At 41.9% G+C, this 25,544-nt stretch overlaps 2 protein-coding genes across 2 annotated transcripts; both read right to left on the bottom strand.

Annotated features, from left to right (window-relative positions):
- Positions 1 to 2,651: 2,651 nt before the first annotated feature.
- LOC127293486 (uncharacterized) lies at positions 2,652 to 4,870 on the bottom strand. The gene is made up of 2 exons (XM_051323117.2): positions 4,677 to 4,870; positions 2,652 to 3,714 (listed from the first exon to the last, which is right to left on the bottom strand). Exon 2 carries the CDS (start codon positions 3,686 to 3,688, stop codon positions 2,996 to 2,998), a length of 693 nt encoding a protein of 230 aa, XP_051179077.1. The 5' UTR covers positions 3,689 to 3,714; positions 4,677 to 4,870; the 3' UTR covers positions 2,652 to 2,995.
- A 2,112-nt stretch (positions 4,871 to 6,982) lies between these two features.
- Positions 6,983 to 7,582, bottom strand: LOC127347045 (uncharacterized). The gene has a single exon (XM_051373273.1). The coding sequence runs from the start codon at positions 7,580 to 7,582 to the stop codon at positions 6,983 to 6,985; it is 600 nt and encodes a 199-aa protein (XP_051229233.1).
- Positions 7,583 to 25,544: the final 17,962 nt, after the last annotated feature.

Genomic DNA, 25,544 nt, shown 5'->3' on the forward strand with positions numbered 1-25,544 from the left:
AGTGTATGGCTATGACCCAATCAAAAAATGCACCGATCTGACTAGTAGTTACATAGTTACATTGATCAAAGCATGAACTTCACCTACCGTCTGTAGTACTAGTGGCTTGGTCTACAGGTTGGCGAGATCGCTAGGAAGGCAGTAGCGGTTGCTATTCTAGCTTTCCAGTCATCTCTTTTCCAGCCAACCGGATACTCCTTGGCCCGATGACATCCGTGATCCGTCCCTGTAGGCTGAGGGAGAGATGCACCGACATGAAGAATCCAGGTGCCGCATACCACATGCCAAGATCCGATGCAATCCAGCTTAGCCCGTATCTTATATCACTCGCTACCATAGTATTTCCAGATGCTTCTTATTCCAAACTTGTGACGGGATATGAGAAAATTCTCATACACCAGGAAAGTAAGAAGAGACAACCTTTTCCTACCATGCTTGAAGGTTTTCCATGAAAATCGAGATATAAAACAGTGAGTTAGGAAGGGTGGCTGGTGACTGGTTAGTAGTAAAGGAACGCTGCAAAAAGGGGTAGATATGTTGGAATAATGGAGTGCTAGATGTTTGGTAAGAGAGCCACATCAGAAGGATTTAACTCATGTAGGAGTTGCCCATCAAAGTCTCCTCGCTAACTGTCAGCCGAGGATGTCGACGCGTACATCGATTACCGCTCATCACGAGAGACAAGAACAATGATTCAAGTGTGACTCTTTATTGATGAGGAACATATTTACACAAGGGCAAAAGATACATGTAGATTCTAGGGATGCGCTTGTTCAGGAGAGAGTTTGTTGCCAAAATGGCAACCGCAGGTACATGACTAACAGCGGGATTAATATCTAATGAGTAATTCTTTAAATCCTAACACATGGCGGCACGATCGAGTTGTTGCAAGTTCTAACTTCAACCTGAGTGTATGAGTCTGAAAAGTCAGATATCTGACTAATTTAGTTATACATACATAAACACATCGACCAAAGAAGCAGCTGAAGCAAACTTGTAGTACCTACTAGATTGGTCCGTCAACTGGTCGCTACGCGGGCAGAGGTTATGGCTATTCCACTGATCGCCTGCAAACCATTTCATATGCTCTATCGGATTCTCGCCTATGTCACTATGTGTCACTCCTTATTACTTCGTTTCACAACTAAAAATACGACCATGTGCTTTCATCTCAGTTAAGAAAGGTTGTGTGTGTGCTTGTGGCTGTTGCTAATTTGACAAGAAAAATCAACCTTTGTAGGCAACAAATTACATGGCTGTAAATTACCAAAATAAAGCTGATAGTTTGCGGACTTTAGATTTTAGACACTGTTGTTGGTTCGATGCTTAAATATTAACTAGTTGATAATATTTTCTGATAGATCTTCTTGTGTTGAAAATGCATAGCCAGCCTACAAGCTCTTGTGCTGTCTACTGATCTTTGGTGATGTTTGATTGAACCACTACACTAGATTTGGGGTACTAGGGGGGACATATGTGATAGAGGTTGCAAGTTGATAAGTTTATTACATGGGAAAATTTGCCACATGACACCGTTATTTTTGGGTTTTTGCTGAAACATACCACCTGATTGTGTCTTTTCCAGGTACCATTACAATTTTGTGACACATTTGCCAGAACACACCACCTGGCTAAAAATGGAAAGTTTTGCCCTTTGTCTTTAAAACCAGTCATCCCATGCAAAAGTGCAAAACTTTCCGTTTTTAGTTATATAGTGTGTTCTGGTAAATGTACCACAAAATTATAATGGTGTCTGGCAAAAACACAATCGAGCGGTGTATTTCAGCAAAGCCATAAAATAACGTTCCTTATTACATCGGCTGGCGAGTCTCAGACATACTGTTTAATTGCTACTCTATTTCAATATTTCTTGGTTGAGGAGCTGTGCATGATAAGTTTGTCCAATTGCTATCTGCTCATTTACCAAACTATATTTTGTAGCCTGATTAAAGAATTTGTTGATCAAAAAGAATCTGGATGATCAAGGAAAGCAACGATTAGTGTGGCTTGCCGATCAGATCTACACTCCAATCCAACCAGTGCCTCTGACTCCATCTGTGTACAAACAATGTATTTTCCTGCAAAGTCGTCCACATGAGCGTCCCCTAAGAAGCATGTGCCCATAAAAGAGACGTGTAGCTGTCAAATTATCGGCGTGAGAAAACTGAGCAATGAACTGTGAAAATGGGGAATCACGTAGCGTGCACGGTTGGAATACAAAAGTCCAGTTCAGGCTTGTTTTCATCAGTGTGGTCGGCGCAACATTCTAATTTGGCGTGGTGGTGCGTCGGAACTGCTTTGGACCCTGCCAAATTTGCAGGTTCTGTGCAACAGAGGTTTGGAGCTGCAACAGCATAATTATGCTGAAGGTTTCGATATTGCGAGCATACAATGAAATATGCAACATCAGGCGATGACTGTAGGTGCTGATTTGTACAAACATAAGGTGAGTATGGTTGATATTCAGAAAGAACCGAGGTTGCTCTCATGTGCTCAACCAAAAATATCTTTGTTTTTCATCGTCAAGAACCACTGTAGTACTAGAACCACTGTAGAACTATTCCGTACCCATATCTACTCCGTACCCATATTGTGTTTATTTGTTGAATTAAATACGGTTAAATTACTGTCAAATGAATGAAATGACCTGGTGCAAACAAGATAAATTCTTACATGTACTGAAAATGTGGTCCAGTATAAATGGATACAGTATACAGACTACCCACGAGGAGACTACCTCCCAATTGTACATCACATTCACCAAAAGCTTCAAAGCTACACAATACACAATCTTCATCCAAATAACAGATATGATGCTTTAACATGCTGAAGCTTATCTAAATCTACATACCATGGACACTTCGTATAAACATTTTAACTAACTTACGTCACATTTGGTAGATTGATAAGCCCACACCACGACACCACCCCAGGAATTCTAGCAATTCTTACCACCAAACAACCATTACACCTGCAAACTACTGACAACTTTAACTTAAAATGCAAGCAGGCTCGCAATCACAAGAACTCCAACCATGAGTAGCAGGGCCTTCAGGTAGACATCTGCCTGCTGTTGTTGTCCAAGAGGTCCTTGGCGGGGGACGCCATGGGCAGGCCCCATATGCCCGCCGTGGAACCCATGGCCATGACCATACCCATAGTGAAACCCAGCAGGCTGGGCATAGGCAGTTGGATCAGGAATACCATGCATTTGGAAGCTAAGCATAGGGAACAGACCCCCGAATGCGGCGGAGAAGGCGTAGTTACCCCACCGTGCATTCGCCAACGGGACTCCTGCGCCCATGCCCATGAACCATGGATTCGCATGGGCATTCCCGAAGTTGTTGTTAGGATCAGCCTGTTGGGCTGTTGCAGGCCTCTGGCCAGCTGGGCGGTTAGGAATGTCAGCTCCAGGTGTGTTCTTTGACCTTGGATCGACACGGTCCTTGCCACGACCATAGAGAGGAACAAGCTTGTCTTCTTCAACGATGGCCTTGCACACAGGGCACTCCGGAGTGTGCGCGTGCATGTGCAGCCACCGGTAGAGGCATGGCCAACAGAACAGGTGGCCGCAGAGAGTTACTATTGGCTCTTGTGGCAACTCGAAGCAGATATTGCACTCGAAGCTCCCCCCAGCAGCCTCACTGCTGCTGCCAACGCTTGTCGATTCCCCAGCGTTGGTAGCCATCTTGCAGTTCTCGGAGGTGAAACAAGCTGCAACATCCAGTGATACTACAGTCAGAAACACTGCCAGAAGTAGCTATGTCAAAAGAAGAGAAAAGCTGTGCAACACTACAAGCAATTATAAACTTGTGATAAGTCACTAATACGTTGTCTGCAGAAAAAGAATTTACTTAACCCAACAGAACAACACGTATTCTTTACTCGGACTGCAAGTACTAAAGGGTCTAAATTCTGGGCGAAGGTAAAACTCACATCATCCATGTTCATAGAACAAAGTAGTTACTCTAACAAGCAAACCACCTAGAAATACACCATACAGTTGAAACCTTCTTATAAAAACAACCGCCTTGCAAAAGAAAAACATAAGATATTTGTGATCATAAATATTTTGGTATCCACACATTTACTCAGGAGATTCAGCTATTTGTTACGACAAACATGTCATCTGATTATTGCAAACTCTCACCCAAAAAGGTGATTGGCTATATTTCTGAAAACGAGAATATCTTCTGAAAGGACAACCTTATTATATCGACAAAAAAAATTAACCAACCCACTAATTCAAATCCCACAAGCAGAAGTCTATTTACACAAATAATTACTGTGGGTTATCCATTGAGGAGGCCAGAGGAACGAGGCTGATTTGAGCTGAAAATCACATCACAAGATCAGTTTTCGATACAAGACTCTAGGAAATGGAATCGATCTGTTCCAGCAATAGGAGAAGATTCTGGACTGTTTTCCTCAAAAGATCTAATTTCCCCCCCAAAAAAGTAAAATTTCACGCACCGTACAGCGGCGCCTGCGGATCCGACTCCGCAACCAAATCACAACCTACCTTTCTAGGTCAGCTCGATCCGCCAGGACGCCGATCGATAGCCAGACTGACCGAGAAAAATCCCCTCTAACGAATCCGTCCCCGCACGACACACCTAGGCCCTAAATCAAGGCAGAATTTGAAGCGGAATCCGATGGGGAGGAAGCACCATTACCTCCGACGAGCGAGGGAGCGGAGGCCGACCGGCGACCGCGGCGGGGGAGGAGGGGGGAAAGAGAAATTATTCGATCCGACGGCGAAACCACGGTGGACGACCTGGAAGACGGAAACCCCGGCCGTATAAAATTGGGGAGGACGCGCGCCACACCTGGAAGATTCCAGAATCTGGACGCCTACGCGGCTGAAATCACGGGGAAAGACGTTTCCCGTGAAAGGACACGGAAACTTCTTGGCAAAACAGCAGGGCACTGCACGCAAGGAATTGATGTCACGCTGTGCTGGAACTGTGCTACGGTTTCACGACATAAGTGGTTACAGATTTCCCTAAAAAGGGGGAAAAAGTGCCTACAGATCATGGTCACGTGTATTTTAATTTTACCTATGTTTCAAAATATAAGAATTTTTAAAAACCTATGAGAATAGAGGTAGTACTTTTTCACTGAGACATGCCTAAATGGCTAAATCCCAGTCATAATCCCAATCAAGGTAGTTCATCCCCCGTATGCATAGCTCATCATTGTCTATCCTACCGCCCAAATTTGACGGTAATGTACATTTCGTTCCCATTGAATAGTAGGCAAAGTTCGTAACTAAAATGTGACTTACTTGTAGAAGCAAATTTCAACCAAATTGAACATTTACATAAACGTCTATAATGCTCAAGTTTTCCAAACATCAGTAGATAATTGGGCTGAGGTGTCTAACGAGTATATTGCACACGAACATTGTAGTCTTGTCAATCCATAGGCGGATCGGAAACCTCCGATGGCTTCATGCGTGTAGCATCATAAACTGATATTTGCTTGTCGACAAGATCCTGCCACTCGAAGGTATCTTTGGGGATCTCAAATAATTTCTGACGCCTCCTATTTCCATTTCAAAAGTCTAAAAACCCTTTTAGACACACAACTATCACCGAAAATTGTGAGTGTAAATTGCTAAATGGATCGATATGAGAAGCATATCTCCGTCCCGTGGCATGAGCATCTTCCATTTCATCTCTTACCATTTACTCTACTAAATTATTCGCCATGCACTACTTGGACTGAAACACCTGATTTTTCTTTCGTTTGTAGAGAATCAGCTACTACCACGCAACAACTCGCTTGTTGTCTTATATTTATATATGAGACCATATGTATTTGAATAGGGTAGAAGAGCGACAAGATTTCTAGCACCATGGGAGGTTGCGGTTATTAAATGTCTGACAACGAGAGTATTCTCTATCTTTAGTAGAGTAGGTGGTGATCGAGGTAGATGCTTAGTTGGTACTTCATGTACTCTAGAGGATAATTCTCTTTCTTGAAGAGAATATCTTCTATCTAGAGGACGACATTTGTCTTGCTATGTTCGTAAACATCAGAAGAAAATAGAAAGAAAGAAATTGTGATTCTTTTTCTGTCTAAAAAGGAAAGGAGTAAGCTGCAATGTTTGGAACATGTAGAAAAAACAGAGGTTTATTTTGGACAGAAAAAACCATGGAAAACATGTGTATGCACGGTGGTTGATCAATTCTCAAATATTGAACATACTTTGAATAGGACAATTAATAGACCATATGCATAAGTTTGATGCATAGGCTAGCGTATGCCACCATTTCGAAAAAAGACAGGTGCATACACCACCTTGAAATGACTATTCATCTTTTCCCCAAAGCAGCATGTTGAACATGCATTAGATGATTGAAATGCCAGATTGTTTGCCTATAAGGCAAACCAAAAAGTCTAAATTACCTTCTTTAATTGCTAAGGAGTATGAGGGTATCTAAAAATTAGAAATTTAAAAATATTTTCCCAAAACTACCTTGAGGAAGATGCCAAAATATTACCCAATAAAACCGCCCGTATAATATTGGGGAGAACGCGCCCTACACCTGGAAGATTCCAGAATTTGGACGCCTACGAAAAAAGACGTTCCCGTGAAAGGACACGGAAACTCGTTGTTTTTTCTTTGCATGGGAGTGCACCCAAGAAATTGATGTCAGGCTGTGCTAAGGCTGGTGCCAACGCACCGCCCGCCTCCAGCCCCGCCACGTCAGCTTTTGGCCCACTCTCACCCCACTCTCACCCCACTCTCACCACACGGTGCCAATGCACAGGCTATAGTGCCAGCTTTAGTTCTCTCTCCTCCACGTCAGCTTTTCTCTCTCTTCAACATGAGCATATCTTTGTTTACGTTACAACAATATAAATAATGCAAGGAAATTATTTTATTGAACTAAAATTGTTACCGATTACATCATAAAAAAAATTACATAAAAATCTGAAAAGATTACATAAAAATCTGAAAAAATTACATAATCTAGGAATTAGCCCACACATGCTCCATCAAATCATGCTGGAGCTGTGTATACATCGGTGAGTCCCTCATTTCGGTGTCCATCTGAATCCTGGCTGCTAGGCTTGGTGGTGCATGGTGGTGTATTGCAGGGCCGACATTTGAATCAACTGTCTCATAGATGTTGTCCAAATTTTGTCCACGCTCATCGTCAATGATCATGTTGTGCAGAATGACACATGCACGCATGATCAATCCAAGAGTACGCCTGGAGTAGGAGCGTCCCGGAACTGCTAGAATGTTGAACCTAGACTTCAACACTCCAAAGGCACACTCGACATCTTTGCGATGCGCTGATTGAGCAGCAGTGAACACTCGCTGCTTTTCATTTTGTGGAAGAGTAACACCTTTCATGAACACCGGCCAGGAGGGGTAGATGCCGTCGGCAAGGTCGTTGTTGGACCCGGCCACTCCAAAAAAGGCATGCCAGATCCAACGATCATACGACGCAACGGCTTCTAAGATGATGGTAGGGTGTTTGATGTCTCCCCTTGTGAATTGGCCAGCATGAGCCACTGGGCAGTTCCTCCACTGCCAATGCATGCAATCGATGCTCCCTAACATGCCCGGAAAGCCACGCTCCTCGGCTTTCGCTAACAGCCGCTGAGTATCCTCCACAGTTGGGCGACGGCAAAACGTCTCCCCGTAACAATCAATGATGCCTTCACAGAATCTATCTAGACAATCTGATGAAGTTTGTCTAGCTAACTTAAGCCACTCATCTATTGTATCTGCAGCGGCTCCATAAGCTAACAGACGCAAAGCCGCAGTACACTTTTGCAGGGGAGAGAAACCAGCACGGTTGAGAGCATCATTTCTTTGGGTGAAATACGGAGAGTATTCACCCAATCTAGCCACAATGGTCAGGAAGAGGGATCGTCTCATCCGATACCTTCGCCGAAAGAAGCTCGGAGGATAGTTGCAGTCGTCGGCGAAGTAGTCCTCGAAGAGCCGATCGTGGGCACCCAGACGATCACGCCTGATGAACTGTCGGCGGCGCCGACGTCTTGGCACCACCTCCTCGGCTTGCATCTCCTCCTCATACTCCTGCTGGAATGCAGCGATGAAATCACCCTCCACTCCGTCGCTCGAACTGCTGCTGGATGAAGACATGGTGTAGAGTGGAGTGGAAATGGAGAGTGGAGGTGTGGAATGGCTGAAAACATATGGGGGTATTTATAGGGTTTTTTGAACCAGCAACGGCTAGCTGACGTGGACCAATCGCGTCGCGGCACGTCAGCTAGCCGTTGGGCCCTGCCGCCCCACTCCCGCCCCGCTCCCGCCCACTCCCGCCCGCCTCCAGCCCGCCTCCCGCCCGCCTCCAGCCCGCCTCCCGCCCGCCTACCGCCCGCCTGCCTCCCGCCCCACCCCGCCATCGCGCCGCCCCGCCTCCCGCCCCTCTCCCGCCTCCCTCCCGCCGCCAACGCGGGCGCCAGCCGGGCGGGAGCGGGCGCTACCGCCGGGCGCCCCTGCCTCCCGTCCCGCCCGCCTCCAGCCCCTCTCCCGCCCCGCCCCGGGCGGTAGCGCCCCGGCTGCCGCCCGCGTTGGCACCGGCCTAAGTGGAACATAAGTGGCTACAGATCATGGTTACGTGTATTTCGTTTCTTCACTATAGGCAATGTTCGTAAGTAAAATGCCAACTGGACTTAGTTTTAGAATTAAGTAATTTTATTTAAACTGGATTTTAACATAAACATGTATAACAACCTAGTTTGCCAAACTTTTTAGTACGGGTTAGTTGGATAGGCATCATTAAAATACTAGCTATTTAAGAAACATCACTACAACTTTTATTTAAAAAAAACCATTGTGTTTCTCTATATATTTCATAAATACAACTATGTTCATGTTAACACACATAACATATAATTTTGTACTCGTATTTTCATCCTACATATGTACTGCACTATGTTCCACACCCAAAACAGCTTAGGGCCGGGCATGCATGACTGGTTCCTTTCAGCTGCCTCCACGTTTTTAGCAAAGAGTATTGAAGATATAGTTTATATAGTGATATGCTTCTATGGTTATCTGTATGCACCGTAGAAACTAAATTATATTATTTACCGACTAAATATTATATGATGGATAAACACAGTATTAGTGCGCTCGTTAGAAAAAAAATTAGCAAGCAAAGAGAGAACTTTATACTTGCTGCCATGTTATTCTCATATGGCATAAATACAGCACGTGTGTATTGACTTATTACAAAGAAATACTAAAAAATAATTAAATCATTATTACACAAGAAATGAGCCGAGAGCACAAGCTAATTCTAGTTCCTACGTAAGTAGAACGAAAATACAAGTGTATATTCCATAGTATGTGTGTCAAAATTGACAAAATGATGATTATGAAATATACAATGAATTGTACGTAGTGACATTTTTTAAAAGTTAAAAGTTAATTGCAATGACCTTTCTCAAATAGCCCAAAATTGTAGTGGCATATATCCAACTAACCCATCTAGGACGTTTTTTTTTTCCCTAGTCTAACCTAGGGTTTCTGTCCTCCGGCGATCTACCCCGCCGTGAGTTGTACTCTTGCCGCGGGCTCGCCCGGCGTGCTTTCTCTCCGTGTTGTCTGCCCTCCGTTTGCCCTCCGGTAAACCCTGATCGCCATCCTCGATGGAAGAGAAGGGGGAGTCGAGTAACCCTAAGGAAAGAGGGAAAAGCGACTTTGAAGAACTGTTGGGAAGACTAAATCTGCATGAAGAAGAAGCTGAGGAATTCGTCTCGGAGGAGGAAGCGCCGGATCCCAAAGCGAAGGAAAAGTGGCTAGCAATTGCAAAGGTACATACATCTAGAGGGTTTAGCCCTAGTGCTCTATACGCTGATATGCGATCTGCATGGAACCCGGCAAAAGAGGTTGCGTGGAGGAAGATAGATGATAATCTGTTTACGGTACAATTTGGTTGTTTGGCTGATTGGGACAAGGCGATGAACATGGGTCCCTGGTTATTCCGTAACAACTATGCTTTAATCATGGAAGAATATGACGGCTTCAAAAATCCGCGATCGATTGTGCTTGACAAGGTTGCAGTTTGGGTCAGGGTGATGCAGCTGCCAGATAACTATCTTAAGGAACCGATCATCAGAGGTATGTGTAGGCAGATTGGGGAGATCACAGAGGTACAAGTAAAACTCCCGGCGGGTTTTATTGGGGAAATCGTGCGCATTAGAGTGAAAATAAATGTGGCGAATAAACTTTTTCGGTTTGTTTCTATGACAAAGGATAAAAAGAGAGACTGGTACCAACTGAAGTACGAAAAATTACCTGTTTTCTGTGGTGCTTGCGGACTGCTGGGTCACTGGTATCAGGAATGTGGTACAGGAGAGCATGAAGAAGGAAAACTGGAGTGGGGAGATTTTATACTAGCTGATGCAGGTAGAGGTCGAGGTAGAGGATGGACTGGTGGCCGGGGATCGTCAGCTGGACGGGTACCACCTATGGGAAGAGGTAGGGGACGGTCTTTTTATGATAATGAGTTATTCTCTCGTAACCCCAGGACGACTGATGACATGGAGGAGGATGATGAACTCACAGATGGGATTAATGCAAGGAAAAGATTGACCTTCGGAGGTCAGACGGGTCTAGATGATAATGGTGATGGTAATGGTTCTAAAGTGGCAGGTCTAATCAACCAATTGGAACCAGGGACTAAGGAGATAGATGCAAATATAGCAACCCCGGGGAAATTTCAGGCCCCGAAGAGATCAAGGAAGGATAAGGATATTGCAGCAGAAAATTTATCGACGGTCTCCAATACGGGGGCTGTCCGGGAGCAATGAAACTCCTAAGTTATAACGGCCGTGGTCTTCAGAAGGCCACGGCTGTGACGGCGCTTGTGAATATTCAGAAGCGTCATGAGGCGGATGTAATTTTTTTAATGGAAACACACTTAAATGAATGGCCGGCTGAATGTCTGAGAAGGAGACTAGACATGAAATATAAGGAAGTTGTGAAAAGTGATGGCCGCAAAGGGGGGCTCTTATTGTTATGGAAGAAAGAGGTAGTTCTCTCACTAAGGCACAAGACACAGAATTACATTGATGTTTTTATTGGTGTGGGACAAGAAAATATCTGGAGGTTCACTGGTTTTTATGGTGAGCCAAGATGGGAAGACAAATATATGTCTTGGATTCGGCTTAGAGAGTTAAAGGAGGTAACATCTATGCCTTGGTTAGTCATGGGAGATTTGAATGAAGTACTATACTCGTTTGAAAAGGAGGGAGGTAGACCAAGACCAAATCAGTTTCTCATTGCTTTCCAAGAGGCGTTGGCTGATTGTGGTTTGACAGATTTGGGGTATAGTGGTGATAAATTTACTTGGCACAGGGGTGGAATCAAAGAACGCCTGGATCGAGCAATTGCTTGTGATGCTTGGAGATCAAAATTTGCTGATGCTACTGTGGAAAATCTCGATTATAGTTGATCGGATCATCGGCCTATTCTGCTAAAGTTTGGAGATAATCCAGTTCGGGATGATAGAGTGCCCTCGGTGTTACGGTTTGAAGCACGCTGGCTTAAGGAAAAGAACTTCCATGATATTGTCCAAGAAGCCTAGAACTCGTCAGGCCAAAGCAACCAATCAGATCTGGCTAGTAGACTATCTGTGATACATAAAAGCCTTCATCGATTGGATAGATCTGTCCTGAAGAAGCCAATAATGAAAATAAAGTCCCTTAAAAAAGATTTTGAAGAGCTAACACGCAGTGAGCTGACAGAAGAGAATATCCGAAAAGAAAAAGAGCTAGCAAAAGAGATTGAGCAATTGCTTGAACAAGAGGAGATTTATTGGGCTCAAAGAAGTAGAATTAATTGGTTGCAATTTGGTGACAAAAATACAAATTTCTTTCATAATTTTGCTACTAGTCGGCGGCAGAGGAATAGAATTAAAAAATTAAAGGATGATCATGGAAATCTGCTGGAGGGTACGGAGCAGCTTAATCCCTTAATCTCGGATTATTTTGCAGGGTTGTTTACAACTGAAGTTGATGAGCCGGACCCAGAATTAATAGAGAAAGTCACACCACGGGTCACTGAGGAAATTAACACAGAATTATTGAAGCCGTTTACTGCGGAAGAACTGAAGAAAGCCTTGTTCTCCATTGGTGATATGAAGGCGCCGGGTGCGGATGGTCTTCATGCTCTGTTCTTCAAAAAATGTTGGCATATTTTCGGTACTAGCCTGACAGAAGAGGTGTTGAATGCCATCAATAATAAAAGCATTCCAGAAGGATGGAATGACACTATCATTGTGTTAATCCCAAAGGTGAAAGCCCAGATAAAATTACACAATTCAGGCCTATAAGTTTATGCAACGTGTTATACAAGGTAATATCAAAAATGCTGGCTTTTCGTTTAAAGCTAATTTTGGATGAGATAATTTCTGAGGTACAAAGTGCATTTGTCCCTGGCCGTTTGATCACTGATAATATTTTGTTGGCTTATGAATGCTTGCATAAGATAAAGAACAAGAAGATGGGGAAGGAGGGTTTATGTGCTGTGAAATTAGACATGCATAAAGCATATGACCGAGTGGAGTGGGTCTTCCTGGAGCGTATGTTGATAAAGCTGGGATTTGAGAGGGAGTTTGTTGACCTTCTTATGGCATGTGTACAATCAGTGAGATACAAAATCAGATACAATGATCAAGAAACAGAAGGTTTTATACCTAGTAGGGGCCTCCGTCAGGGAGACCCTATATCACCTTACTTATTCCTTATTTGTGCAGAAGGGTTATCTACTGCTCTAGCTCATGAAGAGGAGGTTCGTGGCATTGAAGGTGTCCGGGTGTGTAGAAATGCACCATCAGTTTCCCATTTACTATTTGCTGATGATTCCCTGATACTTATGAAGGCTAATTTAGTTAATGCAACCTCATTGAGAAGAGTTCTGGATCAATACTGTGCAAGCTCGGGACAATTGGTGAGTGAGGCAAAGTGTAGCATTTTCTTCAGTTCTAATGTTGATGTAGAGGTAAAAGCTAAGGTCTGTGAGGAACTTAATATTATGACTGAAGCTATCTCTGAGAAATATCTTGGCCTGCCCGCTATGGTTGGCCTAGACCGAACTGATAGCTTTAATTATATGTTGGAAAGGATTATTGCAAGATTGCAAGGATGGAAAGAGAGGTTTTTATCTATGGGGGGAAAGGAGATTCTTATTAAAGCTATTATCCAAGCTATCCTAGTGTTTGCGATGGTAGTATTTAAAATCCCAAAACAACTATGTAAGGAAATGAATGATGCAATGGCCAGCTTCTGGTGGGGAGATACAGATGATCAACGGAGGATGCATTGGTTTGCATGGTGGAGAATGTGTATACCGAAGAGAAAGGGAGGTATGGGGTTTCGTGATCTCCATACTTTTAATATGGCCATGTTATCCAAACAGTGTTGGAGATTGATTTCAAAGCCAGACTCTATTTTTGCAAAAGTTCTGAAGGCCAAGTATTATCCTAACTGTTCACTATTACATGCGGGGCCAAAGAAAGGGTCTTCCTATACCTGGCAGAGTATTGTTGCGGGGTTGAAAACTTTTAAACGAGGTCATGTTTGGAGAATCGGTACAGGAGAGAAAGTAAATATATGGGAGGATCATTGGATCCCAACTAGTCCGACGAGGAAGGTGATAACTAGAAGAGGACAAATCCTGTACAAAACGGTCGATCAACTCATTGATCCAAATACGAATCTCTGGGATGAGGATCTGGTTCGTATGCTCTTTTTGAATATTGATGCAGAGCGGATACTAAGAATACCTCTGAGTTCTCAATTAGATGAAGATTTCGTTGCTTGGCACCATACAAAAAATTATATCTTTTCTGTCAAATCAGCTTACTACATAGAATGGGATCATCAGTTCGGATCACAAGTGAGGAGAAGAGATGGTCAAGGTTCATCGCAAGATAATCCAGTCTGGGAAAAAGTATGGTCTTTGGAGGTTCCGAGTAAGGTGAAAATTTTCATATGGAAAGCCTTACATGGTGTAGTCCCAGGAATGGCAATTCTGGCATCCAGACATATCAAAGTCCAGCCACAATGTCCTATTTGTATGCTTGGCCCAGAGGATATAAAACACCTTCTATTCTGTTGTCCCCGAGCAAGACAGGTTTGGGGGGAGCTCGGTTTACTTGCTGTAATTGAGCATGCAATAATGGTTGACAGATCAGGTTCGGTTGTTTTGGAACATATACTCTGCTCTCCAAATTCTAAAGTATCTTGGCTTGAAAATGTTAAAACTCATGAACTGCTGGCGGTTGGTTGTTGGTACATCTGGTGGCAACGTAGGGAATTAGTGAAAGGAGAGAATGTCAGTCCTCCAAAGAGTTCGGCTTTTGCTATAAACGCTTTGGCAGCAAATTTTGGTGCTGTCAAACACTCTGCTGTTGAGAGAGTGGTTAAATGGTCAAAACCGCCCAGGGGTCATCAAAAGTTAAATGTAGATGCTTCTTATCATGTGGATGGTTCGGGTTCTGCTGGTATTGTTCTGAGAAATGACAAGGGTGAGGCCATAGCTGGTAAGATTTGCTTGTTGAATGATCTCATGTGTTCGGCTCAGGCAGAAGCAATGGCGCTGTTAAGAGGGTTACAGTTTCTGGAGCAGATTGGGTGTTCTTCGGCGTATATTGAATCGGATTCTCTGGAATTAATTCAAGCATGCAATGGAGATACTGAAGTGTTTAGTCCCTACACGGCAGTGCTTGCTGATTGTTTTCAAATAGCCAGTACGATGGACTTGGTGATTTTCCAACATTGTCATAGAGAAGCAAATATGGTGGCTCATAACTTAGCAAAGCATGGATATGAAAATAGTACTAGTCTAGTATGGGATGATAGGCCTCCTGATTTTATTAGAGCTGATGTTATTCATGATGTAACTCTGCTGGAGATTGTACCAAATATTTGAACCCACGGCAGCAAGTTTCTTACGCACTCTTTTCTTTACCAGGGTACCGAAGGGGACTGGAAGGTTTTTAATGAGGCGGCTTGCTTGCTTAATATATTTTATTTCAAAAAAAAAAAAAACTAACCCATCTAGTATATACCGGATGGGAATTTGGTATTCCAAGTCTCACAGTAGATGTTCACTACATAATTGGGCTGACGTGTCCAACAAATGTGGAATGCACGAAGAGTACAATCTTGTCAAACCATAGGCGGATCGGAGGCCTCCAATTACTCGATGCGCTGTAGCATCATCTACTCATCATTACGTGCTCGCGTGATTCCTCATCAAGCAAGTATTAATGTACGTCTCAGATAATTGCTGAAGCCTCTCATTTCTGTTTATGAAACCTAAAAGTCCCTGTAGACACAACTGTCACCGAAAATCTTGACTGTAAAATGCTAAATGGACCATTATGAGTAGCACTTGTTCGTCCCTTGCCATGAACATCTTCCATTTTCTCTCTTATGATTTAGGCTGCTAAATTCTATGCACTACTTCGAATAAAACACCTGGTTTTTCTTTCATTTGTAGAGAATGAGCTACTACCACGCACAACTGGATCGTTATCTTCTATCTATATATATGAGAGCATATGTATTTGAATACGGTAGAAGAACGACAAGATTTCTAGCACGATTGGCGATTGCGGTTGTTAAATGTCCACCAACGAGAGTATTCTCAATCTTGAGAGAGTAGGTGGCGATCGTTGATAGCTTGGCTCAGTGAGAGATTAAAAACAGAAAAATATTGTGATTCTTTATCTGTTTAGAAAGGAAAGAAGAAATCTGCAAAGATTGGAAATGTTTTAAAAAAACAAACACTATAGGGATGACGCAAGGCGCCGACGGACGGAAGCCCTCGGCATAGCCACATTGAGCCATCGGTGTAGGCTACGCCGAAGGAAGGTCCTCCTCGGCAGAGCCACGTGAGCCGTTGGCATAGACCCGGCCCTCGGCGTAGCCCGTATACGCCGATGGCCACCGTCGGCGTCTAGATGACCCTCGGCGCAGGCCACGCCGTCCGTTAACTCCAAAAAAATAATATTCTTTTACATAAAATTTCAAATTTTTTTGCGTAGAAGGCGGGATCTTTATTACTCAATAATAGGGTTACAATCACAAGCTACAATGTTTTTAATCTCTCACATGGATCATTTTAACTCTAACTACACTTAATGTTAGGTCAAATCATACTTATGGTCAAACTTTCCAATTTGGTCACCATCCTCACAATACTCTAGCCCTTACACGTTTAACATCTTCGTTCCTTTCGGTTGAGCTTCCATGAAAGAAACAAAACATTGCTAATAATACTACTATGTCAATCATATTAACTCTTAGACCGTGATATCACAACTCTTTATTATTTTGAATTTTAAACAATTATTTAAATAAACATCATTGGTTAAGTAATAATAATCTTTATGCAAGATGCAATATTAACTTAATTTTTTTTAAAACCCTGAATTTGTAGAAAAAACTAAAATCCCATGCTTTCATATTTCCATGCAATTGAAATTTTAAGAATCTAAAAAAATAGAAACCGTGCCCTTGCCTCCTTCCTTGCCGCCGCCGCGTCGTCAGCCGCCTCCAGCGCCTCCAGCGCCTCCAGATGTGCCCACTTGGCGTCACAGTCCTCCTCCTCCTGGCCATCGAGGCCAACGACGCCTCCCTCCTTCTCGACCTTTCTCGGCGGGGAGCTACGGTTGCTGGGTGTCGCAGCCCTATCCCACCAATGCCGCCATCTTGGTGGCTTCCCCTCGCTGTCCGTGTCCGACGACAACGACAAGTTGCTCATGGTAGCTAGCTGGTGTTGGAGAAGAAGAAGAAGAAGAAGAATGGCAGCTGGTTGGACGTGAATTACAGCAGGCACAAGGGTTATATTCAGCGGGGATTAATGGCGGCACGTATAACAAAGAGGCCTGCTGAAAGTGCATGGACCCCCATGTGTGGTTTTGGTAATTAATGAAAATCCCTATGGACTAATGTTTGCATTGAGTTATATTTATAGGTGTTGTCCATAGGCAATGCTTGAACCATATGTTGGCTTCAAGGTTGCATTAAGAAGAAATTAATGAAGGATATCAAGTATCAAGTATGTCTTGAAGATGAAGATGAAGATGAAGTGATCCCTCAAAGTTAACTTCAAGACATCAACATGATGAAGAATGAAGAAATGAAGTGCAAGTTCAAGATGAGCCATCTCTAAGAGATCATTTGCTTGAAGCTTGCCATCCATATGGTGATCATGGATATGTGAAGATGTGCCGAAGAAAATGCTCTCCCATGGTGGATTATGGGGGAGCAATCCACAAAACTTCATCAAGCAAGCACAATCAAGAAAGGTGTTCCATCTTGTTGTGATCAAGATCGTCTTCATCGAGCTCGAGAGGAACGCGCAAGGTTAAGGTTTGCTCTTGATAGGGTTTCTTTCTTACAGGTCTCATGGTGTAGTTGGAGACAGTTTTATAGTTTAGTTGCGGTACTATCAAGAGGGCTCTCGAGTGAGTAACTCGATCGTATCGTTCGGAGAGAGCTCAAACCTTTGCATCCTTGCATCATATTTCTTGGTTGTTATTTGGATCTTATCCATGTGGTGATTTAGAGCTTGTGGTTATTTCCATAGCAAGCTCTAGTTCATCGAAAACGGATTCCGCATGAATCACTTGTTGCGTTTTCGATATTGGAGTTTTTCTCGGTTTCTCGTATTGAGAGGTTTCACTCTAAAATACATAGAAAAACCTACCCCACTTGTTCTTAAGCCTTTCACTCTTTGTGGGGTAGCTCTTGTCATCTTCTTTACAACAAAATTGGTTTCACCTAAATCCGAGTTTCCTAACTCAAGTTGTTGCATTTTCCATATTGGAGGTTTTACCGGTTTGCTGTTTATAGATAGGTAAAACCTTTATCCATTTGTTTCTATCCTACCTTACTGGACTATGATGGTTCCATGCATGATCTTGTAGAGCTTTTTACTAGCTTCGAAACGAGCCCAAGATCATCAAAATCGGAGTCCGGATGCAAAAGTTATTGAAGTTTTCGTGAAGCAGTTTTTTGGCCGGAAGTTGGCCGGAAGTTCCGGTGACCGGAACTTCCGCCCTACTTCCGGTGAACTTCCGGAAATGACGAATCTGCACGCAGAAACTATACTGTAAGCATTCCGGGGACGCCCGACTTCACCCGGAAGTTGGCCGGTACTTCCGGGGGGCGGAAGTTCCGCCCCAAATGACCGGAAGTTCCGGTTTTGACGAGTTTTGTGCATAACGGGCAGATTTCTCTTGCCCTATTTAAGGGGGTCTTCTTCCCCAAAGTTTCCCAACCGTTTGAGCTCATTTTTGCCCCCATTGTTGACCTTCTTTGAGCTTGCTATCTCCCTCTCCCTCCCATGAATCTTGCATCTATTTGAGAGATAGATAGAGGAGATCTAGATCTACATCTTCACCAATCAAATCCCTCTCTTTGTGAGGGGAATCCACTAGATCTAGATCTTGGAGAAATTTGGTGTTCCTCCTCCTATTTGTTCTTCCTCTCTTATTCCCCCAATAGCTTTTGTAGCTTTGTTGGAATTTGAGAGAGAAGGACTTGAGCATCTTTGTGGTGTTCTTGCCATTGCATTTGGTGCATCGATTTGAGTTCTCCACGGTGATTCGTGGAAGTGAAAGCAAGAAAGTTGTTACTCTTGGGTTCTTGGAACCCTAGACGGATTTGAGGCCTTTGTGGCGATTTCTTGGGAGCCTCCAATTAAGTTGTGGATGCGTGCCCCAAGCTTTTTGTAAGGCCCGGTTTCCGCCTCGAAGGAAATCCCTTAGTGGAACCGTGACCTAGGCCTTTGTGGCGAGGGTCACCGGAGATTTAGGTGAGGCGCCTTCGTGGCGTTCGGTGTGTGGTGTGAGTACCGCATCTTGGGGTGAGGCCTTTGTGGCGTTGGTGTGCATCGAGCAACCACACCTCAAGGTGAGCCTCTTGTGGCGTTCGGGAGCACTAAGCAACCGCACCTCTCCACCGGAGATTAGCACTCGCAAGAGTGTGAACTCCGGGATAAATCATCGTCTCCCGCGTGCCTCGGTTATCTCTATACCCGAGCTCTTTACTTATGCACTTTACCTTGTGATAGCCATCGTGCTTGAAGTTATATATATCTTGCTATCACATACTTGCTTGTATTGCTTAGCATAAGTTGTTGGTGCACATAGGTGAACCATTGCTTAGAATAAGTTGTTGGTGCACATAGGTGAACAATAGTATATAGGCTTTGGGCTTGACAAAGTAAACGCTAGTTTTATTCCGCATTTGTTAAGCCCATCTCATAAAAGTTTTAAATCGCCTATTCACCCCCCCCCTCTAGGCGACATCCGTGTCCTTTCAATTGGTATCAGAGCAAGGTCTCTCATTCTTAGGCTTCACCGCCTTGAGAGTAAAGATGTCGGTTAGGGGATTAGATCACAATAACTTGTTTATATTTGATGGCACAAACTATGATCTATGGAAAATTTATGTGCTTAATATTTTGCGGGGTATTTCCCCGAACATGGAGCAAATTCTTGACATGGGTTTTTCTTCTCCTAAGGATCCCCAAAATTTATCTTATGAGGAGAAGAAAAACTCTTGTATCGATGCTCTTGCTTCTCATGTGTTTTCCATTGTTGTGAGCAATGTAGTTACTTCTTCAATCATGCCTTTTGGGAGCGCTCATGAATTATGGACAAAGCTTCAAGACAAATATGATGTGTCCAATATTATTGAGGATGATTGTATTGCTTCCACTTTCGGCCGTGATGAGTTCTCATCTTCATCCACTTCACCAAAGTGTGGTAAGACACAAGGTAATGATATGGTGAGTGGTGATGAAAATTGCAATGTTGATATTGAGCTTACTATTGATGATTCTTCATCTCTATCTCATTGCAATGGTTCATCTTTGGACTTAAACACATCTAGCACTAGAAATGATTTACATGCTTGTGTTGATAGTCCTTGCATATCATGTGTAAATTGCTTGAATAAATCTAATGATGATATGCTTGCTTTGTCTTGTGGCCATGATAAAAATGCTTCTATTTCCTCTAGTTGTTGTGTGACTAACATTGTAGAGGAAACCAAAGATTCTATTGGTCAAGACAAGATCTTGAAAGGAGCCTCAAGTAACTCCTCATCTTTATCTCACGGTCCTCATATATGCCTTATGGCCAAGGGTTCCACGGTACCTCCTACCATGGAACCTAATATGTCTCGTGGTGATAAGGATGAGGATGAATATGAAGAAGAGGATTGGGTTGTCTCTCTACGCGATAAGGGTGAGAGCGTATTCAAGGTTATTTGCAAAGATAAAATTGCTAGCACTCACTTCTTTGAAATCTTGACTACCGCTATTGAGAGCCAAAAACTTATTTGGATGCATGAGAACACCATTGATAAAAAGGGTGCTCTTGAACGAGAGTATGCCAATGATGTAGCATCCCTAAAGAATGACCTTGAAGAAGAACAAGAGACCATAGCCTCTCTTGAAGAGCAACTTGAAACCCTTGAAGTGTCTCAAAATGAAATAGTTTCTAAACTCACTAAGGAAAGAGACCATGCTAAAGCTCAAGTAAAAATGCTTAAAAAGGAAAATCCCAAAGTTGGTGTTGGTCATGATAAACTTGTTAAGGATCTAGATGATCTAGACAAGGCCCACAAGGTCTTGGAGAGCGAACACTCTATCCTCACCAAGTCCCATGAGCAACTTCAAGCTTCCTATTTAAAAGATCATGCTATGTTACCCTCTCTTCTTAATATGTCTTGTGATGATGCTTGTGTTACTAACTCTACTTCTTGTGAAGCATCTATCTTGAAGGAGAATGTTGAGCTAAGGGCTCAACTTGAATTGCTAACTAGCAATTATGGGAAATTGGAAGAAAATCATGGAAAGCTTTCTAGCTCCCATGAGGATCTTCTAGCCTCCCATGATAGGCTAAAGTTAGCTCATGAGGCTATCATATCAAAGGCAACACCTTGTGAGCCTCATGTGGATACTAGCACTACTACCCAAAAAGCTATATTGCCATGTGCTAGTCCTAGTAATTCATCCACTCATAGTATTGCTAAATCTTGTGATGAATTATCTTCCTTGCCTTGTTGCTCTAACAATGAAGGTTCTACTTCCTCTAGTACTTGTGTTGTTACTAACCATGTAGAGGAAATCAAAGAGCTCAAGGCCCAAGTCACTTCTTTGAAGACCGACTTGGTAAAGAGTCATGAAGGGAAATGCAAACTTGACACGATGTTAAGTGTGCAACAATCCCCCAATGACAAGAGTGGACTTGGATTCAAATCCAACAACAAGAACAATAACAACAACAAGAAGAAGGGCCAAGTACAAGTCAAAGACCCGGCCAAGATTGTTTGCTTCAAGTGCAAAATTGAAGGGCACCATGTTAGATCTTGCCCTTTGAAGAAGAAGCAAAAAGTGAAGCGGCCTCAAGTTCAAACTCATATTCAACCTCAAGTTGAAGAAATGCCACTTCCCAAGAAGAACCAAGCCAATGCTCCCATTGTGGAGAAATCTAGTGAGAAGAAGGAGAAGAAAAGAACTTGCTACATATGTCGCGAGAAGGGCCACATCTCCTCCTTTTGCACTATTGGTACCTCATCCAACTCTATCACCATTGATGATGTTTATTCTATTCATAAGGATGAGGGTGGCAATGTGTTTGCCAAATATGTTGGTGCTCAAAGTGGTGTCAAGAAAAGAACCATTTGGGTTGCCAAGCCTATTGTGACTAACCTCTTAGGACCCAACTTAGTTGGGGACCAACAATCCAAAACTTGATCAATAGGTGATTGTTGGAGGGCATTGGAGACTTGGCTACATCATGAAGAATTAAGGGATCTTCATCATTTATATTATCTCAAGCCAAGTCTTGGTTATCTTGCTTCTATCATATATTCAATGTTCCTCCTTGCGGTAACATGTGCTCAACTCATTTATATTGAAAGTTACTCGCCCCTTTGCATGTGTTAGTTTTGTTCCTAACATGTGTTTGTATATGTTGTGCTTCCTAATAGTTTTGCTTGAGAAATCAAGTCTATGCATGTTGGGTTGCACACCATGTATTTGTGTTTGTGTTGGAGCCTCTTTGCATCTTGTTGTATCTTATATGGCTCTTATGAGAGATTAATGGACTATAACATTTTGGGAGAGTGATATGCCTTTAGGAATTTCACAATCCTAACAATGTGTGTACATGAGGAATATCACTTAGAATTGATATTGCAAGATTATCTAGTCTCTATGTGGTATGTCATCTTCATGAGAAATTCAAATTCTAATGTCCATTAATATCTCTAGTTGGATCTTATTTGCCTCTTGTGAAAATAAATTCCTTATCACATTATGGGGGGGTAATAAGCTTTGTGCATATTACAAGCCTAGAAAATGTGAACATTTGAGGTCGTGTCACATAGAATTGATATCGTAAAAATTATCTCTCTCCTATGTGGCATGTTTGCTCAAACAAGCTCCAATTTGCTTAAATAGCTTTATTGCTAATATCTTTGTGGATCTTATTTGTGAAAGTTTTTCTTGGCATGGTTTTTCACAACGTGTCCCTCAATACATTTTTGGAAAACCATGTGCTTCAAGTCATACTATTAATTGCTTTGCATGTTGGTATGAATACTATTAATTGCTTTGCATATTGGTATGAATACTATTAATTGCCTTGCATGTTGGTATGACTAAATGAAGCTATCAAGAAACTTTCTTTGCATGATGGTTAACTCGTATCTTTTACCATATGCTTTGTTCGTTGTAAATATGATCTTATGTATACTTACAAACTACCACCGGGAAATATTTCCTAATACCTCTTGTCCTAGGACAATTGGTAATCAATTATGAGGTAGATATTTATTGATCATATCTACATTGGCTCTTGTGTTTAAATTGCCTTATTTATTGCCATGAATTTGTTGTGCTTTGACTCCCATGTGTCTTCCTTGCAACTTATGGATCTAAGTTGTCTATTCAAACTTTCTAGCATTTTAAGAAGATATAGGTAGCGTGATGATCCTAGTTTTGTGCATTTTGTATTCATATGAAAAATCCTAGATAATGCACCAATCTTGGGGGAGCTCTTCTATATTTATTAAAATGCTTAACATCTCTTGATCATTATCAAAAATTTGGTTTTGGGATACATAAACTTTCTCTTTGGTACTTTGTGCCATCATAAGAAGTGTCGAGGGTTTGGTTTATTTGTTGGAACCTTGCTCTCTTGGGAGTTGGTTATCTCATTCCTTTGTGTTTAGGTTTAATTAGTTTCTCATAATGAGATAAATCTTTGTAGTCAATCTTGTGTTGATTTGATTCTTTGATACAATTTGGACAACCATTGTCTCTTGGTTTATTTGGTGTTTTGTCCAAATTGTATCTTCCTTTGGTTCTTGAAAGTATTGTGCATGCATATTTAATATATGTATATCTTATGGCATGTGTCACTTTCTTTGATCCAATATATAGGGTAAACTCCATCAAATCTTAATTTGGCTAAGATGTGCATGAAATTCAATTTCATATCTATATGCACATAGAATTGTGGAGTTTGTCCTATATGTTGTAGTGTGTCTAACTACTTCGGACCCAATTAGTTTGGGGACCATTTTGTACTTACCTTTGTGTTAGGTGCAATGGATATGCATTGGATGTTTGTCTCACTCTTGGGAAGAAGTGGTGACTCAATGGTAACTTGAGGCAAGCTAGGATGGTCAACAAACACATATCTACTACATCCACACCAATGCTATCTCGGTAACAAGTATCTTCTCATGCATATTTTTCTAGCATCCAACCATGTGGTTGCATCTTGGCATGAATCTCTTGATTTGCAAATGTTGTGCTTCTTGCAAAAGTCTTAATGAAACCTCTTTATTGTGAATGTGAGTAAGTTGAGATGAGTGCATTTGTTGGGAAGTATATTAAATCATGCTCATGTTTCATCCATCCCAACTATGCCTATCTAGCAATTTTATTGCATATCAATTCATCAAACCTCTCACATGTGCAATATCGATGAAAGTGCAAATTTAGTTATTTCTTTTGGTATCCTCGTTTGTGATACTTGTTGCCTATCTCAATGCATACCAACTATCTTCTATCCCTTGTTGATATTTGTGATGTATTTTAGATGTTTGTGGCTGAAGTTCATGAATGTACAATAAGATAAAATTGAGCCTTTGGCCATGCTATTAAGCAAAAATTCTTATTGGTATATTGCATGACTTCATTTTGGAATATCATGCTATATTTATTGTGTATCTATTTTGTGTGTGCATGTTTCTTTGTGGATAAATATCTTTATGATATTGCTCACTTAGAGAAACTTATACACATAAGAGATGATACATCTCCATTTGATATCTTATTTATTTGTTGCGTGTTGATTGGTCATGCTAAGCAATATAATTCATTGAAGACTATGATGATGCTTTTTGCTCATCCTTGTAATAGTCTTGGTTGAGCCTTTTATTATGGTGCCTCTTACTTGTTGCTCAACCATTTGTTTGTTGCAAGTGTTAAGCTTAATTTTCTATCTATGATCTATTGCAAATGTTTGTGTTTTAAATGGTAATGAGGGAGTAAGGATTCCATGTTATGCATATTGTATTCAAATGCAACATTTTAATTTATGCATGTACCTTGGGGAGCTTCCTCATTTTATTTAAGGCACTATTTTGTCGTGATCATTAGAGTTTGATTCACTTGGTATCTTTTGTTTCGAATGATATTATGGGAGTGATGATTCCATGTTTGTGCACTTTATACTCCAATGCAATTTGTCTGGTTTTGTGCACAAACCTTGGGGAGCTTCCTCATATTATTTAGAGCAATCTTCTTGATCTTATCATAATATCTATCTTTCTTGTGGTATCTTCTTTGTGGTTCATTTGGTTGCTTGCTTCATTTGTTGAAGCTTCTTGACTTTGTTATCTTTTTGCAATCTTTGATCCTATCTATAGTGTGATTCCTTCCGAATATTCGTCATTGGATACGTGCATTTGATTCCACTCAAATTATGAGAAATGCACACGCTATGAAGGAACTCTCACTATTTTGGCCTTCTAAATTTGTCACCCATTTCGGCAATTGGTGCCAATGGGGGAGAAGTTTGGAGGGTTTAAGGGAATTTGGTTATGTCTTTGCTTTGTGCTTAAGCATGTGCCTTTATTGCATTGCATCTTGTTGCTTTGCATAGTTGAATATTTAGAGAAAACTCCACTAGGCTTTGAATGCCAATATATGCAATGAAAGTCTAGATCATTCACACATGCATATATTATGGGGGAGTTTGCTCTATATATTCAACTTGTTTGTTACTTAAATTCCTTATATAAACCCTCTCAAAGAGATTGTCATCAATTACCAAAATGGGGGAGATTGAAAGTGCATGGACCCCCATGTGTGGTTTTGGTAATTAATGACAATCCCTATGGACTAATATTTGCATTGAGTTATATTTATAGGTGTTGTCCATAGGCAATGCTTGAACCATATGTTGGCTTCAAGGTTGCATTAAGAAGAAATTAATGAAGGA

This window comes from Lolium perenne, chromosome 4 (assembly GCF_019359855.2).
Source record: "Lolium perenne isolate Kyuss_39 chromosome 4, Kyuss_2.0, whole genome shotgun sequence".
NCBI classification, from domain to species: domain Eukaryota; kingdom Viridiplantae; phylum Streptophyta; class Magnoliopsida; order Poales; family Poaceae; genus Lolium; species Lolium perenne.